The following is a 22,103-nucleotide window of genomic DNA, read 5'->3' as shown; positions in this document are numbered from 1 at the left end:
TTATTGTATGTATTAGTGTGAGGGTCAGAGCTGTGGACAGTAGGCCATTTTTCTTTAGTTTTAGTTTGCTAGGCAGGGACCTCTCTGTTAGTATAGGGAAAGATAGGCGTCTATCAAACCTTTTTTATTTGAATAAATGGCAAACCTTGAGAAAACATTTACCTTTGTGTCCATCTCACATTTCTGAACCCTCACAATTACCTGTCCCTCTTTTGTATGGAACCTGATCCATGACTGCTTCGATGTCTATGATTCCCTATTCGTAAGTGTTTCAGGTTGAAACCCCTTTTTACCCCAATAAAGAAGTACAACATGGAAATGCCCAGAAGCTCAGATCAGCTCACCATTGATCAGGATGTTTTTAAGGGTGTCGAATTCCAGGCCTTGTGGGCTACACACATGTCAGGTTTTCAAGATGCCCCTCATTAACATCCATGAGATAAATATGCATGCATTTGGAACCACTGCATGCACATTTATCTCATTAATACAAATTAGGGATATCCTGAAAATCTGGCATGTGTGCAGTCCTCAAGGCCTGGAGCGACCAATCTAGCCTTTGTTTGTTTATAAGTTCCTCAGGCTTGGCAAAGAGGTGGCAGCCACTCATGCAGTTACATACATGCCGTGGTTTTAAGGAGGAGGCTGCGTCCTAAGGTCTCAATGTCATGGAAAGAGAATTTATCTGAAATCATTCGCTGAGGTGTCTAAGCTTCAGATGATAAATCCTTTTCTGCACTAGGACTTAGAAATGCTCTCTATTTGCACCCATTCTTCTGCTTACAAAACCCCTATTTCATCTCAGCCATGTGTTCGCAGCTTCTATAGCATGTATCTTTCGCAAACTGTTCAAAATTACTTAAATAGTGCTGTGTTCCCTGCATATCTACAGCGGCTGGAGGATCAAGTGAGTGTGCGGAAGTTGGAAGTGGAAGAACTTTTATCTCAAGCGCCGCCTCTGCCGAAGGAAGGCCTGGAGCACATCGATGGGAAGGAGAGGGATATTGAAGCCAAGTTTGTGCAACTCTTGGAGCCTTTGCACACCAGAAGAAAGAAACTACAGTCATCGAAGGCGCTGCACCAACTGCACAGGGATTTGGCGGATGAAACTGTAAGTGATATGTCAAATACCCCCTCTCGTCTGATGCAGCGAATGTCATTCAGTACTGTATTATCTACTGTCAGACTTCAACATGTAATCATTTTGAACATATTTTTAAAAACAAAATTGGGCCTCAATACAAATTTGGTGGTATCCCATCGGTACATCCGGCGAGATACCACCAAACGGAATTACTGTTACTGGCACTTAGTCTGCTGGAATTACTGGCAGATTCCAAGTGCCAGTAAGGGTAGTTACTCCCCATTCTATGGAGTCCCACCGGACTCCATGGGGGGAGTTGCCAGTATTACCAGCCCCGGTAATAACAGTGCCGATAATACCAGTAATTCTTGCTGGTGGAGTGGCGGAATTACCTCCAGTGCTTGGCTGGAGGTAATTCCAGCCACCCCACCAACAAACTTGGAGTATGCCGGTGCAGAAACGTGCCAGTAAACAGAATTACCGGCATGTTATACCCACACCGACATACTCGTAATGAGGCAATGTGTATCCAATTCAAGTCCGTTTTTCATTTTTCATGCTTGACATTTTGCCCACTCAATTTATTACAAAACGTGTTTGTTTCGATATAAGTGTTCGTCCTCATGCATCGCAAAGCTTATTGAAAACATGATAGATGTTACAACATCTTGCAAAATATGGAAGTATTATTGTCCCTTTAACGTTAACTTCATGCAGGCTGCTACCTCCATTCCTTGTTAAGCTTTTTTGGAGCATAATGCAGTGCAGAGTATGGGATGAGATCCCAGGGCAGCACCTAAGGAGTGGAGGATATAAAGCAACAGCTTGCGTTTAAGCTCGAACCAGAAAATCACCTTAGAGGCCCCAAAACCTTGACAATCCCTCTCTTTATCTAATATTCACCTATATCAGCATTCCTAAATATGTCTGTCTAAACAAAAGATTGAAGTGCCAGAGCAACATCAAGCCGGGATGAGTTCAATGGATTTTATCAATTGAAGATTGCAAATAAACTTTTCACCACCCCTGTCTTCCAACATTCATGATATCAACTGGAATCTTAGTTTAGAATATCTATTCCGATCAGGCACAGATTTCATTCTAGCCATGCAGATTGTAGATTTTGGTACCCACTAGATTTTCTGTGTTTTGAGTAACAAGAGTATTGTTCTTTCAAAAAGTGCTTTAGATGGTATATTACGTGACTTTACATATCAAGTATCTAATGACGCTGGTGCTTATAACATCTAAACTCAATGAAACATGCAATAGTCACTGAGCTCTTTCTTCGAAAAAGGCCCTCTCAGAATCTTTACTTAATGAAGCGCTGGATGAGGCTGAGGAATTTTGGTAGATACAGCGCTCCGCTTAAAATCTTTTTTTTTAATGAAAACGTTAATGAAGAGGTGGACTTGTGACCAAACCCTGGTGCATCCCTTCCACTCCTCCAGCATTGTGAGGGTCTCACAGATTTTGTGCTGACATTTTGCACACGAAACATTAACTCTGGATATCAGTCGCGTATTTACAGTGATTTATAGAATTTCATTTTGGAAGCCATTTTTTGTTGTTTGCTCCTCCTTGCTTGATTAGTGTGGGAGGTCGTCCCTCGTAACCCCCACTACCACCTCTGCCATGCCAGCAATGTCTCTGGTTAAGGGAGCATACCAGGCAGCTGACCGGAGTGGCTTCGGCAAGGTGGCAGTGGCACTAATTTGCCTCTACACGTGATTAATGTGGCCTCATCCTAGGGGAAAGGGGCAGCATAATGACACTTTGCTTAGGGGGCAAAACTCCTTGCAGCTCCACACCTCCTGTTTCACTTCAAACTCTCAACCCAATGCTGGAGCACAACTATTGCGCAAAACCATCATGCTTCATTCGCATGGTTGTTTGCACACTTTCACCACCTTCTCTCCCCCAACCCCACTTGTGTCTCTTAAGTAGTTCGAGAGGGGAAATACAATTTTTGAATTTCTAATTAATTTTGGAGATGTTTGTGCTGCAAACAACATCTTTGGAAAGAAAACTTTGTCTTTGTAAATCAAACATTTTGCAGAGTTTGTTTTAAGTTGACCCCCAAAATGTCTTATTACTGGCCCTAGATCCTACTCAATTATCATACAATATAATAAAAGGCCAGATGTATGTTTGTCCAATGCAGTCATGTGCAATTGCCTTAAACTGGTATATCCCTGCTTATGGGACCAAGACCTTGTTTTCGCCTCTGCTTTCTGTCTGTCTCTCTCTCTCTCCTCTGCTGACGTTCCTGTCCGCTGCACTGACTGGTTGCCTGGCTACCCCCAGAGTCTCAATGGGTACCAGGCTCTGGGCCTACTGCGTCCTTAGGGGCTGTAACTGTAACCCTACAGTTCCCTGCCTCCTTAAACTTACCTGAGCCATGGTTCCCTGACTGCACTTACTCAGAGCAATGCTGCCCTGATGGCACTTCCCCCTTCCCTCTCCCCTGCACTTCCTTCTTCTCCCCCTCCTGCACTTTGCGTTGCTTGAACTTGCACGATCTGAATGACACAAGGCCTAGTAAGATTGTTTGTTTTGTCCTCCCTCTGTCTTCTCCCTCCTTGTCTTGTCACGCCTAGAAACACTTATGTACATGCGCGTTATAAATGACTTATCATATCATGGGCACCAACAACAACCATGCTTAGAAGCACTAGATGGGACCCTTTGTATCCAGGGAGAATCTTTGCACTTTCCCTAAAAGACCAACAATGTTGATGGGGCCAAAGTGCCAGCACACACCTACTGGATTTCCACGTCCAAGATCCCAAGACCCAAATCACAGTGTCTTCTTGGCTTACGGACCTGAAACCTGCAACTCTCTTCCTGCTGTTGCGGAGGATGCATTCAGCAGGAAGACCTCTGACACCCTCCCCACATCCACAAAAGTGAGGGGTTCTTTGAAGGAATTCTGGGGCTTCACATCAACAAGTTTAGCAGGTCAGACAGATATTGCTTGCTCTGAAAAGCAGTTTAACTGTCAGACATAGTTCACTTTCTCTCCGGGATTGACTCTTGTTACTTTTCATCATTCTCTGTTGTCAGCTGTTGCAACTTCATGCTTAGTTTCCCACAGATGTGGTCTCTCTGAAGCCACTTTGAAGGTTAGAACCAGTACTAGGAGGTACTTATAATGTGCCTTCCTGTTAAAAAGCAACATCTATGAGTGCTCTTTCTAGGGGTTAGTATCACCCTTGCTGTATCTTTAAAAATTAAATTGGGTTCTTACATTGCACTTCATTCCAGAGTCCAGCCCCTAAGAGTGCGACCGGGCCTCAAACCCATGCTGCTCAGCGTTGTCTTATTTCTAAGACAAGCGTGTGTTGCCCCTGAGCTATCTTCTACACCTGATATCGGAAATCACCCAGACTGCAGGTCGGGACCGTGCACAATTGGAAATCATGCAGCCTGGCGTCAGTGAGCTGCATACCCACCGAGCCCAATTCAATTCCCCTCCCTTCTCTCTTCCCCTTGATCACGCTGAAACAGGTCTGCAGTCTTAACTGCTACATCAGCAAATAAAGATGGCTGCTGCCTGCTTCTCCGATCCTCGCGCCCTCTCATGCATTCACCTCCACGATCCCCACAGCTCTTTAGAGTAAAGAATGTGTTATACAGATTACAGTTTGTTTTCCCCCCACTTAACAAATAGGTTTAATATGTGTGTTTTTGTCATGTTATACTACTCTTTAATCCGTATACATGGACAACCGTGCTTTGCATTGCACCACTCGGATCCATGTTCTCCAAATGTTCTTTTAGGGATAACCTCCTCAACCCCACCTTGGAGGGGTTGGGTTCTCTAGCTACTCTCGCGTGGGCAGTGTGGGTCCACATTGAATAAGAGTTCCAGGGCCACTTTTGGCTCCCACTCCACCCCTGGCCAGAATACCCATGAATACCTGCCAAGCACTGACATGTGTCCCTGTGAGGGGCAAGGAAGAGGGCACTGCCCAGTTTCCAAAGCCTTTGCCTTGCAGCGCGCAAGTAGCTACAATGTTGATGTTGCAATTCACAACAGCAGGAGAGAATTGTAATGATGCCCTGTGCTTTGCAGATTTGGGTGTGGCATGTTCAAAATGGCTGCCTCTGTGGTGGGTTGGTTTGGTGAATACATCTGATCCTGAGTCTTTTTTTTTAAGCGTGCCACCCATCACTCACAGGTCACATATGCTACCATGGTAGCCTTCGCTGGTTTTAATACCCAAAGGCCACCACAATAGGGGCTGTTGTGTTATACGTTTACATTAATGTATGCTCATCACAGATGAAGCTCCGAGTCATCCCATTGAGTTGCGCCTGAACACTGTCTTGTGGTGTTACTGATACTGGCGTAGTCACGCATACTAGCTAGGCATTTGCTGATATCTCTTTTTCTTGCAGCTTTGGGTGCAGGAAAGATTGCCGCTGGCCGAATCCACAGACCACGGGCACAATCTCCAAACAGTGCAGTTACTGCTGAAGAAGAATCAGGTAAGCAAAGGCAATCCCTAGTTTGCGCTTGCCTGTGTGTCACAGATTCCATTTGCAATAAGCCCTGTTTCAGCTGGAAGCCAAGGAGGTAAGGACTAGCACTCTCAGTGAAGCATACGGGTGAGTCGGCCATCTTGTTATAACAGCGCGTACAGGCTGACGTCCTATGCCCAGTAATCCCTGTTGCAGGTATTGTTCCGCATTTACATTGTATCAATGTTTTATTTCTTCTTCTATCACACAAGCCATATCCTAATGTATACAGCGAAAGTTCACACAGCGTATTTTTGCGAACCACCAATGTGCGTAGTTATGCATTTAACCATGATGTTAAATTTAGAATATAGATTGTGTATCCATAGTATTGTGGGGGGGTGTAATCACCTTAGAATGTGCTGTGGAAATTGTGTCAGTGGCACAGTAGGGGCAGCCGACTTCCCTAAGAATTTACTGAGGAAAGCGTGTCCGCAACCACCCTGCCACTCTTTGTGCGCACCAACAGCCAGGTAAAAATATCCCCTTTTTTAGTCACGAAATGGAGACTGTCCACTCCACAAATATAAACTTCAAAACAACAGTAGGGAACCAAAAAAATTCAACAATGGAGGCTCTACAAAACAACATGTGTGAGTTAAGATGCAAAATGTATGTTAAAACACAAGCAGAAAAAGACTACAAAACCCCCTAAAAAGGTTTTTAGTATGCAATGATTAGGTTAAGGGGTAAGGTTGAATACAGATACAAGAAAAATGCTATTTGGAAGGATAGGACAGTGAGAAAAGGACACACCAAATGAGGGGCTTGCATATTATAGATAATACAATATAAAAATGCGTATTGTAATTTACTTTAAAGTTCAGTCACCTTGTGAAGGCCTCTATATTGTCCAACAAATCAGAACAGTCTCATTGTGTGAGAAATACCACCAGTGGTAAATGACTGGTCTTCTGTCATCATGGTTATGCCACATGCTAGCGGCACTGTGCTTCAGGACCCCTGCTAGCAACACAACATTACCACCGGGGTTAGATATCTTTGTGGGCAATACGGCATCTTCTGCATTTCCAGCGGTGCCACATATACTGTATGAGGGCAGTGAAAGGTCCCGTGTGGGGAAAAAACCCTGTCATTACTTGAGTGTGATGTGACTACTCGGAACACACACTTCACAACGTAGCAGCTGCGTATGGGTGTGGCGCCTTTGAAAACCATCTCAGATCTGATCTTATTCTTGGGGAAAATCACCAGAACTTGAGGAGACCATATTTTTCTTTGGTTTAGAATATCAGGTGTCATGCAATCACCTGCGGTGGTAATGTATTTACCTATGACCTTGGAAGCAGATTGTGAGCAGTATTGTACGTCCGGGGTGTAGTTTACATTGACCTCCAGTGCAACATTGGCACCCTTTCAGAAATGGGGCCAATGTGACTTGAAGTACTATTATAATGTGCATTTGGAGGCAGCGTTCCCCCACCCCAAATTCCTAAGCGAGGCAGTTATGTGTAGGAAGCAAGCAATCATTGGGGTCTACATGATTAGTCATCATTCAACATTCATAAACATTGACCTTGTCTGGAGGTACTTAACACAATGGCTGCTCGGTTTAAAATTAGAGCAAAGGAGATTCGAGAAGGTTGTGGAGGTAAGAGAGTTGAGGAAATTGAGAATAAAAATGGAGGCTTATAGTTTGAAACCTGGGGAGTGGGTGTAGATTGGGGTCACTTAGTGAATTACACACAGTGATGCACCCTGAACATGAACGTATCGAATGCCGTAAGAAGTAACCACTTATGGCCTGCGGGTGTAGGGAATTTATCAGTGACCTTATACACAGTTGAGGATGCCTTATTACATATGTGATCAAACACAATTCAAGCTTTAGACTCTAACTTTTCATATTCAAATCAAGCAGCAATTCATTGCATGAAAAAAGAATTCAAAAGGTCCAACACTAATTAAGTGACCGACCAAGGGTTAGGCTTTAAAAGAGCAACTCACCCGCTCACCTGCAAACCATTGTGTATTTTGAGGTATTACCCAAATTGACCTTTTACAATTGACCTTTTGCACAATTGACCTAATTATAGTGGTCCTAATTAACTTTCTGCACAATTGACCTTTATATTATTTTAGTTATTTTATATATGTATTGGGTTGGTTTTGGATTATAAATAATGTAAGGGGATTGGGTGAGGGTTGTGGGGGGTTTTGGATTGGGTGGAGGGTTGCAGGGGTTTCCCCCTGCATATATGTCCTAATTGACCTTCTCAATTAGGTCAATTCTCCCGAGGTCAATTCTCCCGATGTCAATTGTTAAAAAGTCAATTAGTATACAACCAAAGATTCAGCACGTGTTCCGAGCAACCACATTGGCTGTAGTGGCCGCCCCAGGTGTTAACGAGAATTGAGCATACCAATGAGGACTGTAAACACTGTAAACTGAGGTCCATCATGCCAGTGCCAGCATTCTGACACTGTCCATTGTATCTGCAATGGTCGATGAGCCTGTAGACCCCACTCCATGCCCATCTTTCAATGCTTGGCTTCCCCGCTGGGGCTGCTAACAAGCATGAAAATAATTTCTAATGGCACTGGTGGATTGTGTGTGGATTGGAAGGCTGCATGCCTTCTGCAAGTCAGCAATTTGGCACACCAGTTTGTTTCAAGGGATTGCTTACTACTTTGAAGACCATCTGGTCCATGTTTGGTGCCTTCACATGCCCCATGCTAGCACTGTAATATACACAAACCCTTACTGTCTTCAGTAGGGTGATTGGCGCACGGAACTTACATGGCAGTCGGCGTCTCAAACCACTACATGTAGCGATGGCTGGATTTGCTAAGAGAGAGGTCTGACTTTTCTTTAACCAGAGAGTGAAGAGTCTCTCTGGATGGGTTTGCACACTTCCTGAACTGGATGCCTTTAGCGAGAAAGGCAGTGGGTAATGAAGATGTCATGAATCGCAGCGTAGCTTGTGCACAAGAAGCCGATGGCGCTCTTCAGAGGGCATACAGCAACTGAAAATGGCGGGAGATTGTTTCTGGTAAACCTTCTGTGGCTTGAGTTGTGGCAGCATGACGATGTCCTCAATCGTATGACTGCTTCACCAAGATGGCACCAGCCATCTTGTGTGAGACCACCATGAGAGCAACACGATAATGCACAAGAGGGAAGGATGGCCCCCTTAACTTCATGTGCCTACTCCAGACGTGGGAGGGGCGAGCGAAACCAGTAAGTGACCCAACGAGCCCCTGGAAGAACTAAATGGCTACTGATAAAAAAAAAACTTTTAAAGCCATTTAACAAGAACATTTCATGATGTTTTAACGGGAATACATTTTCCTTCTGACATATGTGGATATGGAACTGGCTTCAAAATAAGTTGTATATTAATTGACGTTTTAACAATGGACCTCGGGAGAATTGACCTCGGGAGAATTGACCTAATTTAGAAGGTCAATTAGGACATATATGCGGGGGGAAACCCCCCCGCAACCTCCCACCCAATCCAAAAACCCCTGCAACCCCCCACCCAATCCCCTTATATTATTTATAATCCAAAACCAACCCAATACATATAAAATAACTAAAATAATATAAAGGTCAATTGTGCAGAAGGTCAATTAGGACCACTATAATTAGATCAATTGTGCAAAAGGTCGATTGTAAAAGATCAATTTGGGTAATACCGAATCTTTCGATGAAGACCAACATTCCAAGCAAGCGGACGGCTATTCCAGTTAGCTCGCCCATTCTCATTTTTCCCTGGCTCCCCAAAAACATGAAAAACAGTGAAGAATGACCTGCCACTTTCGCTGCACCAGCACCACCCACCTAATGGCAACTCAGGAAATAGAAATGAGACTCTTCCAAGACCTCCCATTTCTATTTTCCAGGTGTCCGTCTTGTTTGCAATTGTTTGTGTGGGAAAGCCATTACCCACAAATAAAGTGCCCTTTAGCACTCCTACGTGTCAGTCAGGGGTACTAATGGTGATACCGACTGGTTCTGAGGGCTGTTCCAGCTGGTAACGGCCCTTAGTATTTGTAGAAGGCCCTCACCGAGCTTAGGCAAACCAATGCAGACTAGGGGGCCATCACTGGCTGGTACGGCCCTCAAAACCCACCATCATTATCACAGCACTGTCTCAAGGTGACATGTTTCATGGTCTTCCTGATGTAAAAAATGCCCTTATTCATTGAGAGTTAATTTTAGATTTAAGAGTACTGCATGCACAAGATGGACACCCACATATTAAACCCTTCGCTAATAAAGCTTCAACCCATCTCCTGGTACCGTGGGCATCGAAAGGTACCAGTTAGTGGTTTGTGACTCTGAAAGGGACATGGTAGTGGCAAAGATGGTCAAGGGTCAGAATGCAATGAATATTTGATTGATAATGATTGTTGCTTTGGGTGACTGCTGGTGCTGATTGCATCAAATGTAAAAAGCTGATCCTTCCCTTGTAGACGCTGCAAAATGAAATGACAGGACACCAGCCCCGGATCAAGGACGTGCTCATTAGGGCTGAAGCCATGAGGGCGGAACCGGATGTCGATTTCAGAGACATCGACAAACAGCTGAGCTTGTTGCAAGAGTTGTGGAGCAGACTGCAAGCGGAAACCTCAAAGCGAAAGAAACGCCTGCAAGAAGCGCAGGAGGCCCAGCAGTATTACATGGACGCCACGGACGCTGAGGCATGGACCTGCGAGCAGCAGCTGAATATGATCGGTGATGAGAAACCAAAGGTAACTTCAAAGACTAGCTACAATGTAATTATCTTATAAGCATTGCAGGGTCATGCCCACACTGTGCACCTGAACGTGTTCCAAAATACACAATAACATATATTTAAGGTTAGAACGGACCTATGCTAGCTCGGCGGCTTCATAATGTCAGAAAAGAAATACAAATTCCGAAAGATAAAGGTGTAAATGCTACTCATACATATTTCCTGTAAAGCATTGCATAAATTCATAATAAAATACTAAGGGCCACATTAAGAGTCTGCCGGTAACCCGCCGGTTCTACTGGCGGGTTACCGGCTGACTCGCCTTACCGTTACCGGCGCCCGATAGCCCAGTGTTGCCGGGATATTCCGGGTGGCGGCAACAGCAGTAAATTCCCATTCCATGGCGTCCAAGAGGATGGGAACTACTGAAGCACCGGCACTGTTGCTAACGGTGCCATAGTTTCAGTGATTATTCTGCTGGTAGGGGCCTGAACTCCCGGCAGGTCGGCCCTGCCGGTAGTTCACTGCTCCTATCGGTAGACCCGGAGTAAGGTGGTCCGGAAAGAATGCCACAGCCGGTAGTGCAAGCCATTTTACCTGCATTTTTTCCAGAACGGTTACTCTTAATGACCCCCTAGGTCTATAAAAATATATTGAAACGATTAATAGCAACTCTGACCCTTGGATCTTCAATGCTATGCATTATTGATAAAAACTACTTCAGCATGTATTTTTTTTTGCACAACAAGGGGTTGTACTCCGTTGCTCCTCCCCCCAATGTATAACCATGACTTTTATCCCTCTGTACTGGTTAATGTCGGCTCCAGTTTTCGAGGTCAGCATTAGCCAGAACCGGTTATAACGTTGAAAATGCAGCAAATGCTTTTGCCATAAATGTTTCCAGCAAGGGGGTTTCACCTTTTCTTTGTTGAAGATACTAATCTTATTGTACGTGTTCTAGATATCTCTGTAGGCTCTTATTAAAGCTATAAATACTCCGTACGGTGGCCGACAGGGCGGATAGCGGCCCGCCAGCCGACCAGGGACTGCCCAGGCACAGTGAGGACCTTGTGAGGTGTAAGGGCTTTTCCTAGCACTGTCCTCCCTCGTAAGCAGTGTTTATCGCTATTAGCACCGTGGGGCTTTCATCCGGGGTGCTAAGAGTTTTTTTTGAGGGAAATTGCAGTGGCGGTGCCAGATTTCTCTTTATATAAATAAATACACACATATGGTCAACATAGGAAATATTGAATGGAGTAAGTCCCTTCACTGTTCTCCTGGCATGGCCAGGTGAGAGCTTGTAAATGTACCAGCTGCGGAGGCAGAGCGGGCAGATAATTTTGGGGAGAGTGACTGGTTCACACGACGCGGGGCAGGGGACAATTCGTGGGGAGGAATCAACATGGGACAGCGACAGAAAGAAATACCAAACTTGGGGGAGGAGTTGTGCCAGAGAGAAAAGGTAGCAATTACTGCCATATTTGGCCCGCGTTCCCGGCCACCTGGAGGCCAGCGGCTCTCCTTTGGCTGCTGATTGTTCCAACAGCTCATTAGAATCTCTAAAAACTCTGTTTCAGCAGTAATTCTTTCAGCATACATTGAATTGGGGCATCTCCATTCCCACTTCATTTTCTCCTCACAGTCCAAATTTCATGAGGGTGAGTCTAGCCCAGGAAACCTCACCTGTCTTCCTGTATCTAACGGATTCTTGCAGACTACCCCAGAGGTCTTGTGTTGTGCTGCTCCTCTTCTCATGCATATTTGGGGGCAGTGATTCATATCTGTTTTCTTAATTCTGTTTTGGTCTTGGTCAGGTGGCTGGGAGTAGGGTGTTGCTTGGTAACCAGTGCCCTTCTGTTCAGATCCTCAAGCTCATGGATGGGTTTAGTTATTCAGGACATGTTACCCTCCTGGCTTCATAGTAATTTCCAGGTATTTGGACTCAGCCTACATAAGACGATAGTACCAGCGGCTGACCTTCTTTTCTTCAGGAAGGCCTATCCCAGGCGTCTGCAACCTGTGGCTCTCCAGATGTTTTGAACTACAAATCCCACCCGCCCTAGCCAGCATAGTGAATAGAGAGAGAGATCATGTGAATTGTAGTCTAAAACATCTGGAGAGCCAAAGGTTGCAGACCCCTGGCCTAGCCGGACGGGCCATCTCTGGCAACTGGGCTTGGTTCTTTTTTTTTGCTGGAGGTTGCATGTAGTCCTAGGCAAACGTATTCACGTGAAATCTCATGTCCCCTGACTGCTATGGTGATACAGGGACTGACTCCCAGAACTTTGAGTGTTCGAGTCAGCGAGTTTGACTAGGAGGATTCCTGCACTGATGCAAGATGTCATAGTCTGCATGGCCCTAAAATGCCCTGCTGGGCTGCAGGCAGGGAACCCTTAGAGCACTGCAGCATCCTTTTCTAGCGCGCCCCTTCTAGAAACATAAGTGATCTTATATAATAAAAGATTAATTAATTAAAGTACACTATATAGTTACGAAATACAGGACTCCAACTTGCTAGATCCACAAGCATGGCGCATCCAGGCATATTTTATTTTTTTAAATATGAATGTAATGTAATGACCAATTGCTGTATAGAGAACAACAATAGGCATGTAAAAACATATCAATTTGCATTCTTTGTTGGGTTTTTTAAGAAAAGAAAGGTGAGGGCTGCAGGGACCATGTTACAAAATATCCATAATAGATCAGGCCTGCAGGGAACACATCAGGGGTGTTATTTATGTCATTGTGATTTATACCACGCACCACCGCCTTTTCATGGTCTCCAGGCGCTCTGGCAGATCTGAAAAAGAAGGGGGGGTATGGGAGGGTTAGAGCGCAAGAGAGCTTTGATGTTTTGTTGGCAGCTTCAGTTAAAAAAAAGCGGTCACCGAGTGATCGGTCTGTTTTGGTCGGTAATGGTTTGGTGGTGTTTTGTGCATGAGGCTGAGGTGGTGTGTGTGCTCCTGATTTGGTTTCTTTCCTGTAGTTTGTTTGGTTTAGAAGAGACTGCAGATGTTGTGTAGTTTGTGGTGGCTTCAGGTTTCTGCTCTTGGTGAGGTATGTTTGTGTTCTGGTGTTTTGCAGCGAGTGTGCAGGAAATAGGAAAGTTGGTATTAGGGTTAGTGATGAGGCCGTTCTGTGCCCCTCTCTTCAAGGATGATGTTGGTTTGGTAGGGAGCAGAGTTTCTTCTATGGTGGCTTGCGTTAAAGTGGCATGTTTCCTTGGGTATCCAGGGTTTGTTTGGTTTAGGTTGTTTTGGGTGCTTCTCTTGTGTTGTGATGGCTCTTATTCTGCAATGGAATTTTCCGTTAAGATTGGTGAGTTGAAAAGTCATGTTTTTTTAGTACATTTCTGAATGTTAGCTGATCTTCTGTTGTTCGAATTTCTTTCGGGAGTGAGTTCCAAAGTTTTGCCGAGATGCAGGAGAATGCTGGTCCACCAATTTTCAGTTTCGCGTATTGCTTATTGAATGCAGTGATGACGGCGATAACGAGGACGATGAACCTGAGAGTTTTCCAGAATCCCTCGATAATCAGACCTAGCCATTGTCTCTTGTTAACTCCATCAAATGTGCAAGAGTAGGGAAACCAAATAACGCAATTCTTATTGTTTTTGGGTGAAGGACGAAGAATGTGGGATTTCCATGCTGAAAAGACACCTGAATCTACAGCAGGCCATAGAGCACTATGGGAAAGACATCAAGCAGCTGGCTGATCAGGCACAGAGGATCCTGGGCTTGGAGCACCCAGAAGGGTATGTACGGCCATGGCAAGTGAATCATAATTTGCGATTGATATGTGCCGGGATTTTACAAATATCCTATTGGTATGAATCAAGTCACTGATGCAGAGGGTCTTCAAGTCCATTCCTCAAGGGCCACAACCACACCAGGTTTTTAGGATAACCTATGCAAAAAAGAAAAATCCCATTTATGTTCAATGGATTTGAATGTATCTAATGTGGCAAGTCTAAAAGAGAGCAGTAGATCTCGCCCTTGAGAAATGGACTTGTCTAATTTTCCTTTGCAAAATGATTCAGAGACCACATCAAAAATGTATGCAAACTATATTGTCTGAATGTGGCTGATGATAACTCTGCATATATTGCTTATGGCTGGTAGCCAATTTGGCTGAATGTGTGGTGGGGGTGTTCAGACGTCTCCTTGAACCATAATCGGAGAAGGCCCCAAACTTCAGGAATTCCTCCGTATGCAGTCTGCACACACCAGTGGACACCAAAAAGTTCCGAATGGAAAGCTTTGAATGAATCGTAACCACTGCCATTGCTTTGAGCAGCTTCCATGTTCCATTTGATTGTTTTGAGTCCATCTGCGTGATTACAGAAGGTGACCAGCCATATGCAAATCAGTAGGCAGTCCTTCCATCAATAGGAGCAGTCCAGCCTGAACAGATAGGCCACGCCCCTGCGCACGAGAGCGCAAGCACCGCAGACATGTTTTTGAGCTAAGTAGGGCATCATCATTGTTCGGCTCGGTTCCTTAGGCAAAGCGAGCAAGGGATGTCTGGCCATATCCCCACCCACTTACGGAGACTAACAGAAGGTACGAAAAAAGCGCTGAATGGACAGATCACCACTAGCATTGCTCTGGGTGGCTGACTTTTTATTGTGTTTTATCCTAGCTGCAACCATTACCTATGGCATACAGCTGAACAATTTCAGAGGTCCCCACATTTCTTTGAGATATATCTAACTCCTTCATTTTTTCTCTATGCCTTCTCGCAAAATGAATGTAACTGAAAGCAGACACATGTTCAACATTTTTGTTACTCTTATAATTGCCAGAATGTGGGCAACATTCTAGGAATGTACTGGCATGAATTTTGCATCTAGGTTTTATGAAGAAAGAACCTTTCTGGGAAGCCATGGAGTACTGTACAATAGGGGTAACGGATAACAATATGGGGGTTGGAATTGGCAGGGAGGGGCGATTCATGCTAATGTACATCAGTGGTGGTTAGTGGTGCTCAGAGATGATAGATGAAGATGGGGGCCTTTAGTTGTCTTCTGCATTGCAAGATTGATGCACTCACTGACGCTGCGTGGTTTGGGGAGAGGCATGGGGGACCCGGGTCTGGATCCCTTCTGCCCACAACCAGCCCATCCTACGCCTTGTGAGTCCCTTTTGTGTGTGCATCAGAGAATTGTGTAACGCGAACTGTGGGAGCATGCATGCAGCGGCACAGGGTCTCTCCCATTCTTTTAATGCTGACTAGGACTGTACATGCAGAGATTCTAAAGCGGATTGGCCAACCTTTCACCCCTCCATATGCGTTGGCCTAAAACTCACAAAAGCCCCAGCCAACACAGTCATTGGTGTGGGATCATGGGAGTTGTAGGTCAGATCCTCTGCAGGTTGACAGGTTGGCTACCCAATAGTCTAACGCATAGCTCTAGCAAAGTGGTTTCTTAGGGAAATTATTGATCCTCGTCTTTGTGGCCTAGGTAAATACCAGCGTGTTGCACTCCAATAAGCATTCATAGTTGCATTGCATGTACCAAAAGTACAAATGTCTCCTTGCACATGTTAGAGGACGCAGATCTTATCTCCCACGGACATATGGTAGACATGTACACAGGTGTATCTGCTTTTCCTTTGCACTGACCCGTCCTCTAAATTTCAGGGAGCAAATCATTCGACTTCAGGGGCAAATTGACAAGCAGTACGCGGGCCTCAAAGACCTGGCCGCCGAGCGGAGGCAGAACCTAAACAATATGTACCACATGTTCCAGCTGAAGCGCGAGGTGGAAGATCTGGAGCAATGGATTGCGGAAAGAGACGTGGTGGCGTCTTCGCAGGAAATGGGCCAAGATTTGGATCATGTGACCGTAAGTTCCAAATTGATCAATTTTTTCTTATTGGGCAGTAGGGCAAAATACTCCTCACATTTGGATTCAAAGTTAAAGGTGTGCCCAACATTTGCTCCACGGTGTCCACAACCTTCTAGGCCTTATGGTTGACTATAAGCAAGACAGTGGCTCTCGCATTCAACAATGCAATGGGTGTTAAGAGGCGCTCCCTTCATGTCATTTAAGAAGTAAATAATAAACATAGAGGGGAGTAAGAGGTAGAGCCCTCGATTCCGTTTGCACCGCCCCTTGTCCGCAACCCCCTTTTCTCTGAAAGCGGTGCATCGGATTTTGGCAAGAGAATAGTTTCGTCCCCTGCCAAATTGTGGTATTTGCGCTAAGCACATGTCCTTCTCTCTGTGAGATGTCCTGCATTATTTATGGGTAATGCCCCATAAAACCGAATTACAAAATAACGAGGCCGAAAACTCGAATCGTTCATTTTTTGGGCAATTTTTAAGCAAAAAATAGATTAGGATGGGTTTATTTAAGTTGTGATGGCTAATTCCTAGATAAAGGCCATTGCAGTAGTCAATCTCAGACATAATCAGTGTTCTCGCAAGAATGATGCAGTTTGCGGTAGTCAGGAAGAGTCTACATGCAGTGATGAGTTTGCACGTATAAGCAGATGCTGAGCTAACAGCATTTGTTTGTCTAGACAGAGATGGAGTAGAGTCAAGGTAGATGCCTAATGTTTTAGTGTCATTGGATACCTTGATAGTATTGCCATCAGTAGTAAATGACTTAAAAGAGAGATCTAGTTTATTAAGACGTTGTTGTGATCCCAGGATGAGGAGTTCCATCTTGTCATCGTTGAGTCAAAGTTCGTGTTGTGCCATCCATGCCTGCACAACCAAATATATATCGTTCATGGATTTGGTATCTGCTGCATGGTCACCAGTGATCGGGGATTAGTATCTGGGTATCATCGGCGTAGTTTGTGTAGGTGACACCCAATTGATAAAGAATATCAAATAATGGTTTGGTGAACACATTATAGAGTGTCAGTGACATGCAGGATCCTTGAGGAACACCGCAGTGTATAGGTGATGGCTCACCGGATGCTGAGGGGGAGAAAACCCGCATAGATCTATTGTCAAGGAATGATCTAATCCAGGAGGTAGCAGTTTAAGAGAAGTGGGCAGCTGATTTGAGATGCTGGCAGAGGATTTGGTGGTTAACCAGATCGAAAGCTGCTGAGAGACCTAGTAGTAGTAGAAGGGCCAGTTTCCCGTTATCTTTCAGTTCCTCACTTTGGGTTTTTAAATCTATAAGGGCGGTTTCAGTACCGTGCTTTGGCCGGAAGCCGGATTGCCTGAGGCCAAGGTGTTTGTTGAATTTCAAGTAATCCTGGATCTGCAGGTAAGCCGCTCAGTCTAGTATTTTGAGCATGAAGGGGACTGTGGTGATGGGCCTGTAATTCATGGGAATGCTCGGATTAAGGGTGGGTTTTTTAAGAAGGGGGATGCACATGCCTCCTTCAAGTTATCCGAGATGGTGCCTGTTTTGAAGGACATATTTATAAAGGTGGTGATAAAAGGGGCTAGTTCATGTGAGTCCTCCTTAATAATAGATGCTGGGCAGGTATCGCCTTGGCAACTGGAGGGTTTGAGGTTGTTGATGATGCTTTCAACCTCGGGAATGGTAAGGGGTGAGAAGCTAAAGAGTTTGACGGTGTGAGTGGAGGGTGTGTTAGTGCTAGTAGGGATGTTGAGCTGCTGGTCTAGCTGTAGGCAGCATTTTTTAGTGTTGATTTTGGCTTGGAGAGTGGCAATTTTGTCCAAAAGGGATTTTTGTATATTCGAGCACCATGTGCTGTCTTTTGCTGCAAGAGTCAGGGGGAGTTACGGGGGATTCAAGTTCTTTCAGAATTTTGAACAGCTCTTTGGTGTTCGAGTCCGCTTGCGTAATGCGCTTGTTGTAGGTGTCTTTTTTTCTTGGAAGATAGACTCTTTGTAGTTGAAGGAAGATATGAAGAGGCTGTCCTTGTTGGTATCAAATGGATAGCTTTTCCAACAGGCTTCGGCATTATGTTTTATTTAACGTAGCACTCTCAAGTGTGGTGTAAACCATGAGTTGACGTGTGCACGTGGTTTAGGTTTCCTGAGTTTGATAGGGGCAATGCCGTTCATGGCCTTGAGCATAGCATGGTGATGACCTTGTTTCACTGTCTCTGGCTTTTCCAACACATTTGCTATCACAATGGTTTTGTGTTTTTTTGCTGGTCAAACCCGCGAGTCGCGGGTCAGTTGACAGGCCTGCGTACCACAGAGATGGGCTTCCACTGACGCTGGGCTTGAGCACCCAGTTTGAGTGCAACTTCAACCCTCAGATAGGCAAGGCATATGCACAGTACTGGAAATTGACATTTTTATCTGTGGGATCCCACCAGCGAAAGAGGTGGGGGACCGCGGGTCGCTGCAGGGAGTGGGTGACGGGGTCAGGGGATTTTTCTCAGCCCCCTAATAAATAAAAATGTCCCTTTTAGGAGTTAAATCATTTATATCTGCAAAATCACCCAAGAGAGGATGGGCGTTTCCTATAACGGTGTAAGCACCTTTTAAATAGAGTTCCTGACCGGAAGTTCAGGTGTCTTGTGAATAAATCTCTCGACTTTGTTCCCAACAACATGAGTTTGAATCCCGGTTTCGACAGTAAAAGCAGTTCGATAACACTAAAACCCATAACAGGATCACATGGACTTCCTGGATCTGAGATTCAGGGAAACATTTTTTGCCGGGTCCGGGAAAATCCGGCCCAATCACCAGTGCTGCACAATCTGTACACATCCCATCAGGAACAGTCTGCTAGCAGTGGGGTTTTACACTACTTACCTAAAAGTCCCACAGCGCAAGCCCCAAGCGTAGGGCCGAATAATAGGGTCGACAATAGACTGCTGACAATTAAATAGCTGGTGTGCCCATACAATTATTATAATTGTTTATTTATAACGCACTTAATACCCAGAGGTTCCTAAGCACGGACCCGGGGGACCGAACCTGTGTTGCTCTGTCTTGATTCCAAGGTGATCTGCTTCCAAGGCGAGCACACTGCCCCTGAGCTATCCTCCCGAGACAATCAAAGAATTACGTACTCTGAGCTACTCACTTGTTTTGAACCAGGCATACAATATTGCCATTGCTGCATTAAAGTAAACTTGGCGAACCACAGCCTTAACCAAGCTGTGTGCTGTCAGGTGAATGCCGAGCTGCCTCCAACACCACCTTGTGATTGGGTGCTGTACTGCAGCCCTCTTTATACTACAAAATGTCAAGTAAATCTTGCCCACCAAAAAAGCAAACCAAAATGGACTATTTCACAAAGAACAGCCTTCTTGGCGATGACCAAAGCGATACTAATGGGCACAGCCAGAACAATGAGGTTCTTACACAAGTCTCTGTTGACACAATAGCCAACTTTCTGCAAAATTTACCGGAGAGCATAGGCGCCATAGACAGCAACCTCAACAACCTCACTGCGAAGGGCGAACCATCCTGTGCCAAAATTAAACAGCTGTGCTCCAGAGTAACAATAACTGAACAGCGAATACCAATAACTAAGGACAAACTGCAACATCTTGAATCATCGGTCATTGTGCTCAAGACCGAAGTAAAGCCCAAGCCAAAAATGATTTCGAAAAAACTGCTCTCGACGCAACAACATCCGGATACTCGCCTTCCGGATTCTACTCCCACTTGCACCCTGGAACTGTTTTTTGGAAAAGGTCTTTCCCGAACTACTTGGTGATCCTGTGTAAATGCCATATTTGCAGAATCGGCATGCACACAGGGTGCTCAGTCCACGTACGGTACCCGGTATTGACGATCTATCATCATAAGAGTTTTCAACTACTGAGATTGAGAGTTACTACTCTGTGCAGTTAGGGACGATTCTATGTTAAAATAGCTAAAGATGTTTCATCGAAAAAAAAATAAAAAAAATAGCTAAATAAAAATTACGAGGCGGAAAAAAAAATATTTTGGGGTCAATTCTGAATTTTCTTTTCCATTTCCTTCTTTTTTTTAAATTGTGGGGGCAGAGCCCCCACAGCGCCGCACCACATCCCCCTACCTTAATGTATACCCTTACCTCAACCCCTATATATTTATTAAAAAAGGTACCAAAATCCTGCGAATATTAGATTTTTTCAATTTGGTATTTTCGGCCTTGTTGCTTTGGTTTTCATTTTCATCGGAGGGGATACCGCCAGGCACATGGCTCACATGCAATAAGAATCAGCAGTCCTCCGAATGTTCCTTGACTACAGCCCAATGGTGCAAGTATCAAGAAAGTACTTCAACAATGGCCGCAAGATTCTTCGGGCCCATCAGATCCAGTATGCCATGCTCTATCCAGCAAAACTGATGATACACAACAATAAATCCCATTTCTTCAACGCTCAAACTGAGGGCATGGAACTGTGTAACACTGCTATTCGAAAGTCGCGTCCCAATTGCTGAAGTATGCTACCACAGTACCCGTAACTTTACCTGTATGTGTGCACTCACCTAAGTTTAAGTAGCATGCGCTCCATCTGTCCAAAATATTCAGTGGGTAGCTCAGGCTTGTTCAAAGTCGCCCCCTAGGAGAATGCCAAATAATTGGAAAACTGTACCATGATGTTCAATGAACAGAGGTAAACCGCTGGCGAAGTAGGGGTTGCCAGCGAGGGTGAGAGTGAATTGTGAGGTCATATCTTAAAACCTACATTGCAGGCAGAAACCAGTAACCACTATAGAATGCCAGAACAATCTAGTTTTGGGGGACTCTTAGCGAGCTACTCAGTCAGGAGCTTTATTGATAAGTACACACAGGAACATTTAAACGGAATGGTAAAAGTACCTGGGACCGATAGATGTATCAACAACCCTATCAAAACCTGTAAGATGTTTGCCTATCGTAAACACCACAGGTGTAACATTGAGACGCACTTACCACCCTCTGCACATGAAGCCATAGCTAAATCCTGGGGGGAAGAATGAGTGGGTCTCTGGGAATTCCACATGTGCTTGGGGTTTGATAACGCTAGTTCACAAAAGCATTGATGTATATGTACTGAGTCAGATACGGGGGGTAGATATGTTCTTGCGTTTGGGGTTTTATATGGTATTAAAACTGTTGTTATTAATGTTTGCGCTCCTAACTTAGATGGCCAGTCCTTTTAATCCTCCTTTTGCCAAGTACTCTTACTTGGTGGGCTACGAAATTCTAGTTGGTGGTGACTTCATTACTACACTTCGTGACCAGCGTGATAGAACCTCCTCAAAGGGACAAGGCCACCCCAAAGTGGCTCCTTCTCTCCGAGACGCAATGTCCTATTTAAAGTTAATTAGAATCTGGCAGCAACTCATATGATTCTCATACCTTCTAGATATGTGGTTTGGTACCCTAGGCTGTGATATTCTCCCCTAGTCCTTATCTCGTCACTCACCAGTTACGACTTATATAAAGACATCTCAACGCCACCCCGGGGCCCATACATTGTGATTTAAGCCAGAGTCCCTAACTGACTTATTTTTAAAAGCAGACATTAGGGAAGAGGCTGTTATCTTTATTTAAAAGTAATGCCCCTTCTGTGAACAGTCCTATCTCAGTCTGTGAAACGTTCAGACTGTCTATCCGGGAAGTCTGTATTACGGAATATTGAAATGATTGCTTAGAGAATCAGATTAGTGTCAAACCGATCTAAAGTGGCTGGAAATTGAGCACTCATCCAATAGCTCTTCTGGGACACTTAAGGACCTGCAGCAACAACTAGCCAAATTCTGCCAGCTGGTGGACCGGGAGGATAAAATGTGTACACAAAAGACAGGGGCTCAAAAGTCTGCTAAATTTGGCCAACCTCAGTGACTATTAGCATAGATGCTGAGGAGGAAAGGGAATCTTCGGAGATAGACTCTATACTATCAACTGAAGG

At 44.8% G+C, this 22,103-nt stretch overlaps 1 protein-coding gene across 2 annotated transcripts in view; it reads left to right on the top strand.

Annotated features, from left to right (window-relative positions):
- The window catches only part of SPTB (spectrin beta, erythrocytic), a 524,484-nt gene that overhangs the window by 399,494 nt on the left and 102,887 nt on the right, over positions 1–22,103 (top strand). For both annotated transcript variants that reach the window (XM_069638664.1, XM_069638665.1), the window contains 5 exons: positions 893–1,111; positions 5,489–5,578; positions 10,052–10,330; positions 13,941–14,071; positions 15,961–16,165. In XM_069638664.1, coding sequence (XP_069494765.1) covers positions 893–1,111; positions 5,489–5,578; positions 10,052–10,330; positions 13,941–14,071; positions 15,961–16,165 — 924 coding nt within the window. The remainder of the gene's footprint in view (positions 1–892; positions 1,112–5,488; positions 5,579–10,051; positions 10,331–13,940; positions 14,072–15,960; positions 16,166–22,103) is intronic.

The sequence above is a fragment of the Ambystoma mexicanum genome, chromosome 14 (assembly GCF_040938575.1).
Source record: "Ambystoma mexicanum isolate Mex_15411 chromosome 14, UKY_AmexF1_1, whole genome shotgun sequence".
NCBI lineage: Eukaryota > Metazoa > Chordata > Amphibia > Caudata > Ambystomatidae > Ambystoma > Ambystoma mexicanum.
This window is presented reverse-complemented; position numbering and strand designations above follow the sequence as displayed.